The sequence below is a fragment of the Phasianus colchicus genome, chromosome 29 (genome assembly GCF_987193195.1).
Source record: "Phasianus colchicus chromosome 29, bPhaCol1.hap1.1, whole genome shotgun sequence".
NCBI classification, from domain to species: Eukaryota; Metazoa; Chordata; class Aves; order Galliformes; family Phasianidae; genus Phasianus; species Phasianus colchicus.
This window is the reverse complement of record NC_143464.1, coordinates 991030-1008408: the sequence shown is the minus strand read 5'-3', so window position 1 is coordinate 1008408 and position 17379 is coordinate 991030. Positions and strand designations below refer to the sequence as shown.

The window sequence follows — 17379 nt, the reverse complement described above, 5'->3', positions numbered from 1 at the left end:
CAACACCACAACAGCCAGGACCTCACCACCCTCTCTCTGAAAAGATCCTCCCAGTCTCTAATCTAAATCTCAACTCTTGTAATTTAAAACATTTGTACCTTGTGATATCTGCCCATGTTAAAAGTTGATTTCCATCTTGTTTCTGAGCTCTCGGTGAGTACTGGAAGGCTGCAATGTGTTCTCCTCCAGGCTGTTTCTTCTCCCATCTCCCTCAGCCTGTCTTTCCAGGAGAGGTCCTCCAGCCCTCTGATCACCCTCGTGGCTTTCCTCTGGACCTTCTCTAAAAGCTTTACATCATGCTCCAGATGGGGCCTTCTGAGGGCTGAGTAGAGAAGGACAGTGCCCTCCCTTGCTCTGATGACCACCTCTCTGTTGATGCAGCCCAGGGTGCAGTTGGCCTCTCAGGCTGCAAGCACACATTACTGGCTCCTGTTCAGGTTTTCATCTACCATCTTGAAGTCCTTCCCCTCAGGGCTGCTCTCTAGGAATTCAACCCTCATGCCTGGGATTGTCCCGACACAAGTGCAAAAACTGGCATTTGATCTTGTTGAACCTCATGCTGTTTCTTTGGGCCCACTTTTCAAGCCTGGCCAGGTCCCTCTGGATGGCACCCCTTCATTCTGTCATGCCAACTGCACCACACAGCTTGGTGACATCAGCACACTTGCTGAGGGTGCTCTCTGTCTCATCATCCATGCCACTGATAGACGTTGAACAGCTCTGGTCCCAAGGCTGACCCCTGTGGACATAACTTGTGATCAGCCTCCACCTGGTGGAGCCGATTTCCCAGAGAGCCATTTACCACAGTCCTTTGGCTGCGACCTTCCAACCAATTTCTTATCCAATGAACACTCTGCCCTTCAAATCCATCTCAGACATCTCTCCACAGAGATAAGGAAGTGATGTGGGACCATGCCAAAGGACTTCCAAAAGTCCAGGGAGATTTCTGTACCACTCTGTGTAACTGATGTACTGACAAAGCATCCACATTATCATTCTGACCATAAAGAACCAGGACATGTATTGAACTGTGGGGAAAATACTGATTTCTCATTTAGATCCTTGTAATGTTGAGCTAAAGAAAGCATTGTAGATCCTAGGACTAAGGCTGTGTTATAGTAAAACACATCTTTTTACAGCACACACGAAGAAATTGTTTATTAGATTGATTCTTTGCTTACAAGTGGCACCTGGTAGATAAGTGTGTTTCTGTAACTTAGCAACCTTCCCTTCAGTACCCAGAGAGCTGTTATTGGAATGGTCTGGAGTTCAGCAAAGGAATCATTACCAGAGCTGCAGTGACACAATGACTGGGTCTGACAACAAGAACAGAAATAACAACTTGTACACAGGGGTAATTTGGGAAGTTATTATTAAATATTAGGGAAAAAAAGTCAGGACATGAGACAATAAAGATTAAATAGAAACATGGCATATCACTTTGATTAGAGTAAATAGGTAAGGAAGAAGAGGATGTGAAATCCTAACTAACAGTGAGCAGATGTATGTGTTGGAAATAATTTATATTATATAGCATAACAGAAACATGTGTTGTGGGTTAGGTGCAGTTTCAAACAATATATTAACGTGAAAGGGACGCAGAATGCAATAGCTGATCCCAAGTGTGCAGAAAAAAACAAACAAACAACAACAACAAAAAACCCTGCATTGATATGTAGCCATTGACACACACAGTTTGTTGTCTTTGGGTTTTAAGCAAAGAAAGAATAAAACGCTTTGTGCCTCAACCCAGGAATTGCTGAGATGTGTTCTCTCCCCTGTCCTGTAGAGGGGCAGTGACAGAGCAGCACAGGGGGCACCTGGGAGCCAGGCAAGGTGAGCACAGCGCAGCTGGGCGCTGAGTTCCAGGCTGATTTTGGGGTCCCAGCCCCGCAGCATGAGGCTCCGTGTGCCTTCCCCTCTGCAGGACAGCCCGGCCCCACCGCCCCACAGGCAGCCCCTGGCAGCTCAGTGCAGGCACTGTGTGGGGCAGCATGCGTGCAGTGGTACAGAGATGGGCCCCCAGCACAGCCCCTGACACCACATGTCCTCCTTCTCACAGCACCTACTTCCTCCCCTTTAGTTCATCTTCCTCTTCATCACGGTGCACCCTGGCTCACCTTTTAGCTCTTTCCCCCCAATTTGGCAAACTTCCATTGCTTGTCTTGCCACAATCAACAACTTTCTATCTTGGTCTGGTGTAAGTGCAAACAGTTATATCAAACCCAAGAACAAGTCCTTGCACCTGGTGGAGGCAAAAAAGTGATTTCAGAGCTTCTGTGAAACAGGATCATTGATAAAAACAGGGCTGTTCACACACCAGTCAAAGCTAAACACAGAAGTTTTATGACGAGCACACACTGATTCCTTCTGCTAAAGTAATATATTGTTCAACCGGCTAATACATTGATCCCATTTGCTAATCAAGCCTATATCAGCTCCACGGTGCCTGCTGGCATCTCATTTGCCTGCAGACACAGAGGTGCAACATGGAGGCTGTGAGAAAGTCAGCACTGAGCCAGAGTTCCTATGGGCTCCAGGAGAAAGAGAGCAGGGTGATGCCTCAGTACAAGTAGAAGGAAGCCAAACATATGTGTAGGACCGTGATAACCACTAATGATAATTACACACACACACATATATATGAACAGCAAAGAAAAATGAAGTGATAAACATAAATAAATATTATAATCAGTAAGGAACGTAAGTTTGTTATTGTACAGACTGAGTCACTTGTTGAGACATGTGAAGTTTATGCCTGCTGAAATGTGACCAGGGCATCATTTTCCTCACTGCATCCTTGAGCTCCTGGTTCCTCATGCTGTAAATGAGGGGGTTCACTGCTGGAGGCACCACCGAGTACAGAAATGACACCACCAGGTCCAGGGATGGGGAGGAGATGGAGGGGAGCTTCAGGTAGGCAACCATGCCTGTGCTGAGAAACAGGGAGACCACGGCCAGGTGAGGGAGGCACGTGGAGAAGGCTTTGTGCCGTCCCTGCTCAGTGGGCATCCTCAGCACGGCCCTGAAGATCTGCACATAGGAGAAAAGAATGAAAACAAAGCACCCAGATACTAAAGAGGCACTGATCACAAGAATCCAAATCTCTTTGAAGTAGGAGTGTAAGCAGGAGAGCTTGAGTATCTGGGGGATTTCACAGAAGAACTGGTCCACTGCATTGCCTTGGCAGAGAGGCAGTGAAAATGTATTGGCAGTGTGCAGCAGGGAATAGAGAACCCCAGTGCCCCAGGCAGCTGCTGCCATGGTGGCACAAGCTCTGCTGTCCATCAAGGTCCCGTAGTGCAGGGGCTTGCAGATGGCAACGTAGCGGTCATAGGACATGATGATGAGAATGCAATACTCTGCTGATAAGAAAAAGAAAACGAAAAAGACCTGTGCAGCACATCCTGTGTAAGAGATGTGCCTGGTGTCCCAGAGGGCATTGGCCATGGCTTTGGGGAGAGTGGTGGAGATGCAGCCCAGGTCGAGGAGGGCGAGGTTGAGGAGGAAGAAGTACATGGGGGTGTGCAGGCGGTGGTGGCAGGCTACGGCTGTGCTGATGAGGCCGTTGCCCAGGAGGGCAGCCAGGTAGATGCCCAGCAAGAGCCAGAAGTGCAGGAGCTGCAGCTGCCGCATGTCTGCCAATGCCAGCAGGAGGGACTCGCGGATGGAGCTGCTGTTGGGCATCTGCAGTTCCTGGGCAGGGAGTCCTGTGCAGAGTGCAGAAGATAATGTCAAGATCATTCTCAGAGGCACTCCTTCTGCTATAATTTTTTTTTTTTTTTTCTTTCTCTCTGCACAATGTTCATTTAGCTCCATAACTTCAATTTAATTTCATGAAGTTTAGCATTCCATAAGCAGAAGACGAGTATGCAGCTTATATATTTTTCTCATTTTTTAATCTTATCCCATCTCCCTGGATATTTTCATCTCTTTCCCTGTCTTTAACCCAACTGCTTTTAAAGCACCCAGTCCCATCCTACGTGCCATTACATTTCTGTTAGAGAAAGCTGCCCGACTGCAGGTTAATTTCATTATTCATGTCTGGAGAATACGACAGTATTGTAATTTTGTTCTATCCTTCAAGAGAGGAGAGGCTGAATGCACATTGTGTGACTGTTCACAGAACGAGTGAGAATAGTGTGAATCAGGAGTCTCAGAGATATGTTCTAAGTGAACAGCCCCATCTAGATTTCTGCCTCCAGTCCTTTCCCTTCCCCTGCCTTGTCTCTCCTCTTGCACAGTGTCCTTAGAAACATGCTGGCATGCAGTGAATCTGTGAGTCCCCTGCCCCAGGCAGAAGCTGTGGCAGCTGAAGGCCCCTGCCCTGAGGGGGGAAGCCCTCATATGGAACAAGTCATTTTCATAATAAAGAAACACAGACTCCCTGCATCCTGATCTGCAATGGGAAGTCCCTGATTTAGTGATCCCTCCAGTAAAAGCAGCAGCACTGCCTGCAGCCAGAGACTTACCGTGTCTATGGCTGTGAGCAGTGTTCCTTCAGTGAGCTCACAGCCTGCTCACACTCCACATAGACTGTAACTCTCCTTCCTCTCTCTTCTATCCTCATGTCACCTGCGGATCATGCCCCCAGCCCTGCTGTGCTGTGCAGAAGAGCTGCTCCTGGGCACAGCTGTCTCTCTGCAGCACTGCCCCCTTGTAGGAGCTTCCTGTGTCCCAGGAGCCTGGCCCAACTCAGCAACAGAGGATGTGATTTTTTTTTCCCCAGGTAATCTCCCTTGAGATGTCCCTGCATCTCCATGGCCAACAGCTCCTGAAAAACAACCGTGTCATGACTTTACTTTGAAATCTGCTTAGTTAACCACCAGACGTCCAGTGGACAGTGACTAATTCCAGACATATGATTAGAGAGTGTTTGCTGAAACAAAAAGGACACACTGAGAAGGTCAGGAAGGGTGGACTTCCCCTGGGCAGGGCACTGATCCAGCTGAGGTAGTGCAGGCATTTCATCGCTAGTTGGAAACTCTGGGGCTGAAATCAGATTCTGCTCCCCACGGACCAACAGGAGTTTCAGGGATTCCTCTGGTTCAGTTCAGATGTGCACAAGGAGTTGCCTGCATGTGAGCTCCTGCTCTGAGTCCTTGGTCCTTCAGCGGGGAGTCAGTTGCCCACACACAGGCCCTGGGTGATGACCAAGGTGCCTGCGGTGCTCCTGGATGTGTGCTAGTGCTTGGGAAGTGCGTGGGAAATCCCTGAGACAGACACCTCCTTCCTGAGCATCAGCTGAAGGCAAGAGAGGGGATGGAGATATTCTTGGCCATCCTAAATGACAACAGACCACTACGTTTAGGGCACTTGTATGTCTTTTTCACTTTTCTCCATGGAGCATGCAGAGGTATGCAGCTGACTAAATGGATGAGCTCTCAAAAGAAGAGGCAGATCCTTCTCTGTTCTACATCTGCTGAATATTCTGGAGCTCAAGGCATGACAGAGCTAACACATCTGTATTGTTTAACAGAAAACACTTCAGTTTTCTATGGGCTCTCAAGCAAACGGTGTCAGAAGCAGCCACGTCATGTCATGTCATGCCAGTTCTCCAGGCTGTCCAGCACACTCACATGCAGCTGCAAATGCAGCACAGGGCCTTCAGGAAAGACATATCCAGGAGTGTCTGTGCTGCTTAGTCAACTTGACGCCCCACAGTGGATCCAATGCCTTTGTGCCATCTTCATAAATACCATGGATGCACTGAATCCAATGACCCATCCTGAATAGGTTGTTTTCTTCTGTGCTTTTTCACTATTGTGAACACCAGCACATGCTGGGCTAGAAAGCTTTGAAGAGTTGCAGACCTGAGGTCTTGTTTGGATCTCAGGGATGTGGTGAAATGGCTTCCAAAAGAGACAAGGAAGGGCAACTGCCCTTTCAGAGAGTGCACTGAGCTCATCTTGGGGGAGGCAGAGCAGCCAGGTCAGAGTGAATGGCAATGGCAATGGCAAACAGAGGAGACCAACGGTGTCTGTTCCTGGCTTCCTGATCAGGAAGAGCAAGTGGAAGGTGCCCTTTACATGCAGATGGGAGCCTCGTGTTGTCAGGCCCTTGTCCCATTTGGGGGCTTTTACCACTGCATGGGACAGCAGAGCAGGGCATGCACCATCCAGAAGAACCCTGGAGAGCACAGCTGGCAGCTTCTTGACCAAGCCATAGAGGAACCAAAGAGCAGAGGTGCTCTGCTGCATCTCATACTGCCAAGGAAGGGTTGATGGGGAATGTGAATGTGAACGAGAACCTGGTCTGCAGTGGCCATGGGATGGTGGAGCTGAGGAATCTGAAGGGAGGGCAAATGAGAAGCTCACACCTTTGGGCTTCAGGAGAGCACACCTTGGCTTCTTCAAGTGTCTGTGGTGTACAGAACAGCAGGGAAAGGCAGCGAGGGAATAGGGTCAAAAAATGTGGCAACTATCTAAGCAACTTGGCTTCCAAGCAGAATATTTCCATTCCGAGGAAGAGGAAGGCAAGTTAAGATGTCAGAAATCCTGCATTATTGTGAATTGATTGTGTTGCTCTAACCCAAACACAGAAAGGAAGCGTACAGGAAATGGAAACAAGAAGTGAGCACCTGGCAGCAATGCAGAGACTTTGTCCAGTGTTCCTGAGATGAGTATAGGAAAGTCAGAGTTCAACTGCAATTGAATGTGCCCAGGCATATCACAGACAAGAAGGGCTTGTAGAAATATGTAGTCTACAAAAGAAAGGCTAACGAGAATGTGGGCCCACAGTAGAATGGTGTAGGGAACATGGTGAGACAGGACATGGAAAAGTCTCTGATACTCATTTCCTTCCTGACCTCACGGTTTATTAGTTTGTCTGGTCTTCTTGGAATCCTAGGAGGCAGAGACAGGTGGGAATTGTTGGTGCATGGCAGATGTGTCCTTGGTGAAAAAAGAGGTGATCAGGGAATACCTAAGCAAACAGGATTCTGAGTTGGAGGAGACTGAAAGGAACCACAGAATGCTTGAATGGCTTGGATCGGAAGGACCTAAAAGACCATCCAGTTTCAGCTCCCTTGCTGTGGGCAGCGCAGTCATCCAGTACATGAGGATGCTTGGGGCCCTTGACATCTTGAACTTTGCCAGGGATGGGGCATCCACCACTTCTCTGGGCTACCTGTTCCACAGCTGTTCCATGCCTCACAATCATGATCTTAGAAATGTTAAGAATTCCTTCCAAATGTTTAATGTTAGTATCTCCTGTAATTAATAACTATTCTTCCTTGTTTCAGAATTTGGAAATCTGGTAAGAAATCAAGTTTCCAGTTTTTTAATATGAAGAAGATAATGGGTGGAAGATGGAGGGAAGGCATTATCCAGAGCATTGCCTCTACAGTTCAGATCCCCAACACAAAGCTGATGAGAGCAAGACAGAGTTTGGGAAGGTTCACTCAAGGTGACTGGGGATGGAGCACTTCACATGTGAGGAGAGACTGATGGAGCTGGGCTTGTCCAGCAAGGAAAACGGAAGCCTGATGGGGATCTGTCCACACAGTGACAGAGCAGAGCTCATTAGGAGACATCCTGGGTCAATATCAGTTGCAAAGTGCTGCTTTAAATTCTTGTTTAAACTGAACAATAACTAACTAAATAAATAGACTTCATTAATGCCTGTAGTTCTCTTCCTCTTTTAGATGTCTCCAGATACCTGTCCAGTTTGCTGTACAAGTTCTGAACAGCTGAAGAAGATGACAGGAAGGCACAAGGCACAGGAGGGCTCTTCAGGTTGTAATGGGCCCCAGGGGGCATTTGCTGCTGAGTCCATCACCTCCAGTGCAGAAAGAAGATTGCACGAAGTGCTCAGGAGTACAAAGTCAGATGGAACAGTGAAGTTTCTTGGAGTATTAATGGGCCCCACTGAGGGCCATGGACAAGCCAGCTTCCCCAGGGACTTGTTAGAGCAGATAATTGGAAGCCATGATTGCAGGCAGACCAAGGCACAGGGATGGTGGCTGTGATGCTGAGCAAAGCCTCCTTTGTCTTCTGAAGCAGAAAGGCCAAGGCCTGATCCGCAGAGCCTTGGCAGGGAGATCGTGTCCCTCCCTCCTGCTGGCTCAGGGCCCTTCCTGGGGCAGTGGGATGGAGGTTTGTCTGATGTCAAATGAAAGACCAGGGCACAGCAGCTGCCAGACTCTGCATGGGGTGCAAGGATGCCGTGAGGCCCAAGTCCCATGTGGGCAGTGTGTCTCATGCCAGGATGTGGGATGTGAGAGGGGCTCAGTCTGAACAAGCAGTCAATCCCAACAGAACTTTGAACTCCCAGGCCCAAGGTGGAGGCACCATTTCCTCACTGGTAGCATTTGGTTCTGGGGATGCCGTGTTTGATGCTCACCCACATGCAGAGCTCCTGTCTCACTGCAACACCACTGTGCTCATATCAGCTGTGACGACACAGTGGAGCTGAAATCACTGAGCTTGTCTCCCCTTTACAGCACAGTGACTCTGACATCACTGTAATAATGATCACTGCCATAGCTCAGTAATTCTGACATCACTGCTCTCCACACTTTTGAGAGAACATCGTGACTGTGTTACTGAACTCCTACCCACAGTGACACCACAGTCATTCCAACCCACCGTGCTTGTATCCAGCTTGTCATGGAATCCTAGGACAACCCACAATGGGAAGGACCCATAGTGATCATCAGGTCCAACGTTTGGCTCCACACACCCGTCCTAAAAGCAGAGCATATGACTGAGTGTGTTGTCTTGTTACGGAGTTATCTGGATCAATGTGTGTCCGTGACAGAGGGCTGAAGGCTTGGCAGTCCCACTGGCCAAAAAATAAAATAAAATAAAAATAAATAAATAAATAAATAAATTTATAATAATAAAAATAATAAAAAACAGCATCAATGATTGAAGAAGGAAACTTATTTTTACTAAACATGATACTGGAATGTAAGATAACACAATGTTATAAAATAAAATTGGAATTTAGGGTAATAACTCAAATATAAAGAGAGCAAGTGTCTGAAACCAAAAGCCTTACTTTGAACTGAAGGCGCACGGCTGGGGCGCGCAGCCACACACTGCCAGGCAGCGAGCAAGTGAGAGATCCCAGGTCTTCCTCCCACGGCTTATCTTCCCCTCTGAACTCAGAGTCCCCTGGGATATGCGGTTCTTCTTCTCTTCTGAGAACCAGGTATCCAGAAAGTTGTCCGTCCACAGAACTGGAGTATTAACTCTTTAATTCCCGGTGCTTTACATGATGTTATGATGTGGAATACTGATAACAAGAATCATAAAACCATGATACCAGATGGGGCATTGGCAGCTTTGCTCGGCACACACAATTTTTTAGGACAAACAATGCTTCCGAAATCAGCTTGGCTACTGGTGATTAATTCATCTGACTTCAAAGTACGTTTTGCAGAGATGACCCTGTTGTCTATCAGGAGCTGCCAGCCCTGCAGCCCCCAAGTCATCTCCAGGGAGAGCAGTGAGGAAGAGAAAATGACATCCTCTGCTGGGCTGGGCTGGGCTGGGCTGGGCTGAGCTCCTGGGACTCAGGGAGCTCCTACAAGTGGGCAGCGCTGCAGAGAGACAGCTGTGCCCAGGAGCAGCTCTTCTGCACAGCACAGCCTGCAGGTGACAGGAGGAGAGGAGAGAAAGGGCAGAGAGCTTATAGGATGTGTATGGTTTGAGCAGGTGTTGAGTTCACTGCAGGAGCACTGCTCACAGCCTTTGACAAGGTAAGTCTCACTGCAGGCTTTGACTCTGCCGCCTGCAGGAACCAAGAGCCCAATGCCACACGTTGCAGCAGCCCTGGTGTCTGTGGGGCTGCCCCTCACCGCCCGCTGGGCGCTCCCTCTCTGCTGCCTTGGAGTTGTGCTTGCTGGAGCCACGGCCATGGGCAGCAGCAGGACGTGCTCTTTTCAGTGCTGCTCTCTTTGCACCACCTTTGCACGCTGTTCTCCTTTCTCCTTGCACTTGTGTCAGCCCTCAGGTCCTGCATTACGTAGCAGACCAACAAAAAAAGGACACTTTACCTGCGGTGTGCCTGGAGTTGTTTTAACAGCTTGGAAGAGCATTGCCATGTCAACAGACTGAAGGCTGGACACTTGGGGAGGAGGGAATCCTATGAAAAATGAGACAGCCTTGCTCTGCCCAAAACGTTCCCATTGTGCTGTATGAAGTTGTGACTGCAAACTTGTTTTTGATGGACTTGTTTATTGCCAGCTCACTCACAGCCCTGGATGGCTCACCTGTAAACCTAGGAGCCACAGAAGGATGCCAGAGAGATCCTTGAGGTCCTGTTTGGAGACTTTCATGCTTCAAAACTATGAGACAAGCACGCTTACAAGTCAAGGACCCCCCACCTCTCTCTGGATCAAAGCTGGAACCAGGACCTGTGATGTCTTTCTCTTTCTTTCCCCCCCCCACCCCCCCCCACCCCCAACTCTGTCACTCCCTTTTCTTTCTTCTCCTCTCACAAAGTTGTCAAGTAACACAAGGCTTACTTTGGTTTCTTAAAACATCACAAGGTGTAGCTGCACATGGAAATAACTGTAGAAGTGCCAGTACCTTACAGATAACTGTAGTGCACAGATTCACATTAAACTGATGCCTGTGTCTGGACACTGAGTGTCATTTTCACTGTTATCCAACCAGGGGTTGCAAATCAGCTGAGGTTCCCCATCCGCGCTCGTTGTGTAATCAGTGCAACCCACTTACTCCAAGTGGCATCAGTTGCATGATGGGTGGAGGGAACCTTTCGTTTAAACATGCAGTTCAGCACTGGCAGTCGAGGTGCCAGAGGAGCTGTGTTTCAGTACCGACCACTTCAGAAGCAGCCCGAATCCCCTCATATGCAGCTAAGATCTCCTTCTCAGTTGCAGTGTAGCACTCTTTGGACCCTCTTTATACTCGCCTCCAAAATCCCAGGCATCATCCTCGGGTCTCTCCTGAGGATCTTTACCACAAACTCCAAGTGGGACCTTTCTCTCCAGCAGCAGTGTACAGGATGTTCTTTACATCCTGTCCCAGCCATACTGGCCCTAGGGCCATGGCACGGGCTATGTCCTCTTTAATCTGTTCAAAAGCCTGCTGCTTTTGAAATGTGAAGTCATTTTTCATCCGCGTCACCTGATGAAGGAAGTGCACAATAAGGCTATAGTTTGGAACATGCAGTCTCCAAAAGCCCACTACACCCAGAAAAGACTGTGTCTCTCTCTTGCTAGTGGGTGGAGACATAGCAGTGATGTTGTTGGTCACATCTGCTGGAATGTGATGACGCCCATCTTGCCACTTTATACCTAGGAACTGAATCTCCTGGGCAGGTCCATTCACTTTGCCTCGCTTAATAGCAAAACCAGCTTGCAGAAGAAGTTGCATTATTCGCTCTCCTTTTGTGAAGATGACTTCTGCTGCACCTCCCCACACAACAGTATCACAAATGTAATGCAGGGATCCTTGAAATGCCCACCTCACTCTTTACTCCAAGTTCTCTCACACATTACTCTGAGTTTATTCACATTTTGTGTGTGTGTATGTTTTACTCACACTTTCCTCAGCGTTTACTGAAACATTTCTTCAAGTTTACTCACACTTCACTCTGGGTTTACTCAAACTTTTCTCCGATTTTTACTGACACCCTGCTCCGGGTGTACTCACGCTCTACTCCTGGTCTACCCACACTTTGCTCCTGGTCTTTCTCACACTTCAAGTTTATTCACACTTTAGTCCAGCTTTATTCACACTTCTCTACGTGCTTTACCCATACTTCACTCTGGTTTTTACACACACATTTCTTTAGATTTGCTCTCAATTCACATCCACTTTTCTCTTCCGTCCTCCCCATGGTCAAAGAACCCATAGTTCTGTGGAGGCACCAACCTTTCTGCCACTTATTCAAAGCCTGCCATTTCCTAGACTGCTCTGCATCCCTCACCACCCCAGAAGAAGGAGAGAGAAAAATACCACTTGTGAAGCCACTCCTTCAGCCATTCGCCCTAGCCCCTGAAATCCTTTTGCATAGGTTGCAGGCTTCCCTGAACAATTTCATCACTGCTTACCTGAACTATCAAGAATGGGTAGTAATCAGAGGAGCGAACCAGACCTGGGACTTTTCTGGTGATGCTGGTGGTGCAGGGAGGCCCCAGGGAGGCCACGCACTCTGGGAGAGGTGGAAGGGCCGAGAGCTAGTAGATGGGTTTAACAAATGGATCACAACAGCAACCATCTGAGGAGGAATGGTAATTTACTAAATCCTACTGAACCAAAGCGTGCCCAAAGTGTGAGTCCCCACGATAGTACAAGGGAAGCACATGCCCATCTCTGCTGCAAACTGAGTGGGGCCTGAGGGAGAGCCACTGTGGTGCAGTCTGGATCTCCACCTATCTTCCTCTTCACACCATGTGCTCCAGGGAATTCTGCCCCTCCCCTCCCATCAGAATGCTCAAAATGCCCATAAAAGGCAGCAAGTGGAACCAGAACGCTAACTCTTTAACTCCCACTGCTTCACATGATGTTTTGGTGTGGAATACTGACATAAAAAAAAATCACAACACCACAACAGCCAGGACCTCACCACCCTCTCTCTGAAAAGATCCTCCCAGTCTCTAATCTAAATCTCAACTCTTGTAATTTAAAACATTTGTACCTTGTGATATCTGCCCATGTTAAAAGTTGATTTCCATCTTGTTTCTGAGCTCTCGGTGAGTACTGGAAGGCTGCAATGTGTTCTCCTCCAGGCTGTTTCTTCTCCCATCTCCCTCAGCCTGTCTTTCCAGGAGAGGTCCTCCAGCCCTCTGATCACCCTCGTGGCTTTCCTCTGGACCTTCTCTAAAAGCTTTACATCATGCTCCAGATGGGGCCTTCTGAGGGCTGAGTAGAGAAGGACAGTGCCCTCCCTTGCTCTGATGACCACCTCTCTGTTGATGCAGCCCAGGGTGCAGTTGGCCTCTCAGGCTGCAAGCACACATTACTGGCTCCTGTTCAGGTTTTCATCTACCATCTTGAAGTCCTTCCCCTCAGGGCTGCTCTCTAGGAATTCAACCCTCATGCCTGGGATTGTCCCGACACAAGTGCAAAAACTGGCATTTGATCTTGTTGAACCTCATGCTGTTTCTTTGGGCCCACTTTTCAAGCCTGGCCAGGTCCCTCTGGATGGCACCCCTTCATTCTGTCATGCCAACTGCACCACACAGCTTGGTGACATCAGCACACTTGCTGAGGGTGCTCTCTGTCTCATCATCCATGCCACTGATAGACGTTGAACAGCTCTGGTCCCAAGGCTGACCCCTGTGGACATAACTTGTGATCAGCCTCCACCTGGTGGAGCCGATTTCCCAGAGAGCCATTTACCACAGTCCTTTGGCTGCGACCTTCCAACCAATTTCTTATCCAATGAACACTCTGCCCTTCAAATCCATCTCACACATCTCTCCACAGAGATAAGGAAGTGATGTGGGACCATGCCAAAGGACTTCCAAAAGTCCAGGGAGATTTCTGTACCACTCTGTGTAACTGATGTACTGACAAAGCATCCACATTATCATTCTGACCATAAAGAACCAGGACATGTATTGAACTGTGGGGAAAATACTGATTTCTCATTTAGATCCTTGTAATGTTGAGCTAAAGAAAGCATTGTAGATCCTAGGACTAAGGCTGTGTTATAGTAAAACACATCTTTTTACAGCACACACGAAGAAATTGTTTATTAGATTGATTCTTTGCTTACAAGTGGCACCTGGTAGATAAGTGTGTTTCTGTAACTTAGCAACCTTCCCTTCAGTACCCAGAGAGCTGTTATTGGAATGGTCTGGAGTTCAGCAAAGGAATCATTACCAGAGCTGCAGTGACACAATGACTGGGTCTGACAACAAGAACAGAAATAACAACTTGTACACAGGGGTAATTTGGGAAGTTATTATTAAATATTAGGGAAAAAAAGTCAGGACATGAGACAATAAAGATTAAATAGAAACATGGCATATCACTTTGATTAGAGTAAATAGGTAAGGAAGAAGAGGATGTGAAATCCTAACTAACAGTGAGCAGATGTATGTGTTGGAAATAATTTATATTATATAGCATAACAGAAACATGTGTTGTGGGTTAGGTGCAGTTTCAAACAATATATTAACGTGAAAGGGACGCAGAATGCAATAGCTGATCCCAAGTGTGCAGAAAAAAACAAACAAACAACAACAACAAAAAACCCTGCATTGATATGTAGCCATTGACACACACAGTTAGTTGTCTTTGGGTTTTAAGCAAAGAAAGAATAAAACACTTTGTGCCTCAACCCAGGAATTGCTGAGATGTGTTCTCTCCCCTGTCCTGTAGAGGGGCAGTGACAGAGCAGCACAGGGGGCACCTGGGAGCCAGGCAAGGTGAGCACAGCGCAGCTGGGCGCTGAGTTCCAGGCTGATTTTGGGGTCCCAGCCCCGCAGCATGAGGCTCCGTGTGCCTTCCCCTCTGCAGGACAGCCCGGCCCCACCGCCCCACAGGCAGCCCCTGGCAGCTCAGTGCAGGCACTGTGTGGGGCAGCATGCGTGCAGTGGTACAGAGATGGGCCCCCAGCACAGCCCCTGACACCACATGTCCTCCTTCTCACAGCACCTACTTCCTCCCCTTTAGTTCATCTTCCTCTTCATCACGGTGCACCCTGGCTCACCTTTTAGCTCTTTCCCCCCAATTTGGCAAACTTCCATTGCTTGTCTTGCCACAATCAACAACTTTCTATCTTGGTCTGGTGTAAGTGCAAACAGTTATATCAAACCCAAGAACAAGTCCTTGCACCTGGTGGAGGCAAAAAAGTGATTTCAGAGCTTCTGTGAAACAGGATCATTGATAAAAACAGGGCTGTTCACACACCAGTCAAAGCTAAACACAGAAGTTTTATGACGAGCACACACTGATTCCTTCTGCTAAAGTAATATATTGTTCAACCGGCTAATACATTGATCCCATTTGCTAATCAAGCCTATATCAGCTCCACGGTGCCTGCTGGCATCTCATTTGCCTGCAGACACAGAGGTGCAACATGGAGGCTGTGAGAAAGTCAGCACTGAGCCAGAGTTCCTATGGGCTCCAGGAGAAAGAGAGCAGGGTGATGCCTCAGTACAAGTAGAAGGAAGCCAAACATATGTGTAGGACCGTGATAACCACTAATGATAATTACACACACACACATATATATGAACAGCAAAGAAAAATGAAGTGATAAACATAAATAAATATTATAATCAGTAAGGAACGTAAGTTTGTTATTGTACAGACTGAGTCACTTGTTGAGACATGTGAAGTTTATGCCTGCTGAAATGTGACCAGGGCATCATTTTCCTCACTGCATCCTTGAGCTCCTGGTTCCTCATGCTGTAAATGAGGGGGTTCACTGCTGGAGGCACCACCGAGTACAGAAATGACACCACCAGGTCCAGGGATGGGGAGGAGATGGAGGGGAGCTTCAGGTAGGCAACCATGCCTGTGCTGAGAAACAGGGAGACCACGGCCAGGTGAGGGAGGCACGTGGAGAAGGCTTTGTGCCGTCCCTGCTCAGTGGGCATCCTCAGCACGGCCCTGAAGATCTGCACATAGGAGAAAAGAATGAAAACAAAGCACCCAGATACTAAAGAGGCACTGATCACAAGAATCCAAATCTCTTTGAAGTAGGAGTGTAAGCAGGAGAGCTTGAGTATCTGGGGGATTTCACAGAAGAACTGGTCCACTGCATTGCCTTGGCAGAGAGGCAGTGAAAATGTATTGGCAGTGTGCAGCAGGGAATAGAGAACCCCAGTGCCCCAGGCAGCTGCTGCCATGGTGGCACAAGCTCTGCTGTCCATCAAGGTCCCGTAGTGCAGGGGCTTGCAGATGGCAACGTAGCGGTCATAGGACATGATGATGAGAATGCAATACTCTGCTGATAAGAAAAAGAAAACGAAAAAGACCTGTGCAGCACATCCTGTGTAAGAGATGTGCCTGGTGTCCCAGAGGGCATTGGCCATGGCTTTGGGGAGAGTGGTGGAGATGCAGCCCAGGTCGAGGAGGGCGAGGTTGAGGAGGAAGAAGTACATGGGGGTGTGCAGGCGGTGGTGGCAGGCTACGGCTGTGCTGATGAGGCCGTTGCCCAGGAGGGCAGCCAGGTAGATGCCCAGCAAGAGCCAGAAGTGCAGGAGCTGCAGCTGCCGCATGTCTGCCAATGCCAGCAGGAGGAACTCGCGGATGGAGCTGCTGTTGGGCATCTGCAGTTCCTGGGCAGGGAGTCCTGTGCAGAGTGCAGAAGATAATGTCAAGATCATTCTCAGAGGCACTCCTTCTGCTATAATTTTTTTTTTTTTTTCTTTCTCTCTGCACAATGTTCATTTAGCTCCATAACTTCAATTTAATTTCATGAAGTTTAGCATTCCATAAGCAGAAGACGAGTATGCAGCTTATATATTTTTCTCATTTTTTAATCTTATCCCATCTCCCTGGATATTTTCATCTCTTTCCCTGTCTTTAACCCAACTGCTTTTAAAGCACCCAGTCCCATCCTACGTGCCATTACATTTCTGTTAGAGAAAGCTGCCCGACTGCAGGTTAATTTCATTATTCATGTCTGGAGAATACGACAGTATTGTAATTTTGTTCTATCCTTCAAGAGAGGAGAGGCTGAATGCACATTGTGTGACTGTTCACAGAACGAGTGAGAATAGTGTGAATCAGGAGTCTCAGAGATGTGTTCTAAGTGAACAGCCCCATCTAGATTTCTGCCTCCAGTCCTTTCCCTTCCCCTGCCTTGTCTCTCCTCTTGCACAGTGTCCTTAGAAACATGCTGGCATGCAGTGAATCTGTGAGTCCCCTGCCCCAGGCAGAAGCTGTGGCAGCTGAAGGCCCCTGCCCTGAGGGGGGAAGCCCTCATATGGAACAAGTCATTTTCATAATAAAGAAACACAGACTCCCTGCATCCTGATCTGCAATGGGAAGTCCCTGATTTAGTGATCCCTCCAGTAAAAGCAGCAGCACTGCCTGCAGCCAGAGACTTACCGTGTCTATGGCTGTGAGCAGTGTTCCTTCAGTGAGCTCACAGCCTGCTCACACTCCACATAGACTGTAACTCTCCTTCCTCTCTCTTCTATCCTCATGTCACCTGCGGATCATGCCCCCAGCCCTGCTGTGCTGTGCAGAAGAGCTGCTCCTGGGCACAGCTGTCTCTCTGCAGCACTGCCCCCTTGTAGGAGCTTCCTGTGTCCCAGGAGCCTGGCCCAACTCAGCAACAGAGGATGTGATTTTTTTTTCCCCAGGTAATCTCCCTTGAGATGTCCCTGCATCTCCATGGCCAACAGCTCCTGAAAAACAACCGTGTCATGACTTTACTTTGAAATCTGCTTAGTTAACCACCAGACGTCCAGTGGACAGTGACTAATTCCAGACATAT

At 48.2% G+C, this 17379-nt stretch overlaps 2 protein-coding genes across 2 annotated transcripts; both read right to left on the bottom strand.

Moving 5' to 3' along the window:
* Positions 1-2712: 2712 nt before the first annotated feature.
* Positions 2713-3687, bottom strand: LOC149914452 (olfactory receptor 14C36-like). The gene has a single exon (XM_090126348.1). The coding sequence runs from the start codon at positions 3685-3687 to the stop codon at positions 2713-2715; it is 975 nt and encodes a 324-aa protein (XP_089982474.1).
* Positions 3688-15229: 11542 nt separating this feature from the next.
* On the bottom strand, positions 15230-16204 carry LOC116241677 (olfactory receptor 14C36-like). The gene has a single exon (XM_031612225.2). The coding sequence runs from the start codon at positions 16202-16204 to the stop codon at positions 15230-15232; it is 975 nt and encodes a 324-aa protein (XP_031468085.2).
* Between the last annotated feature and the right edge of the window lie 1175 nt (positions 16205-17379).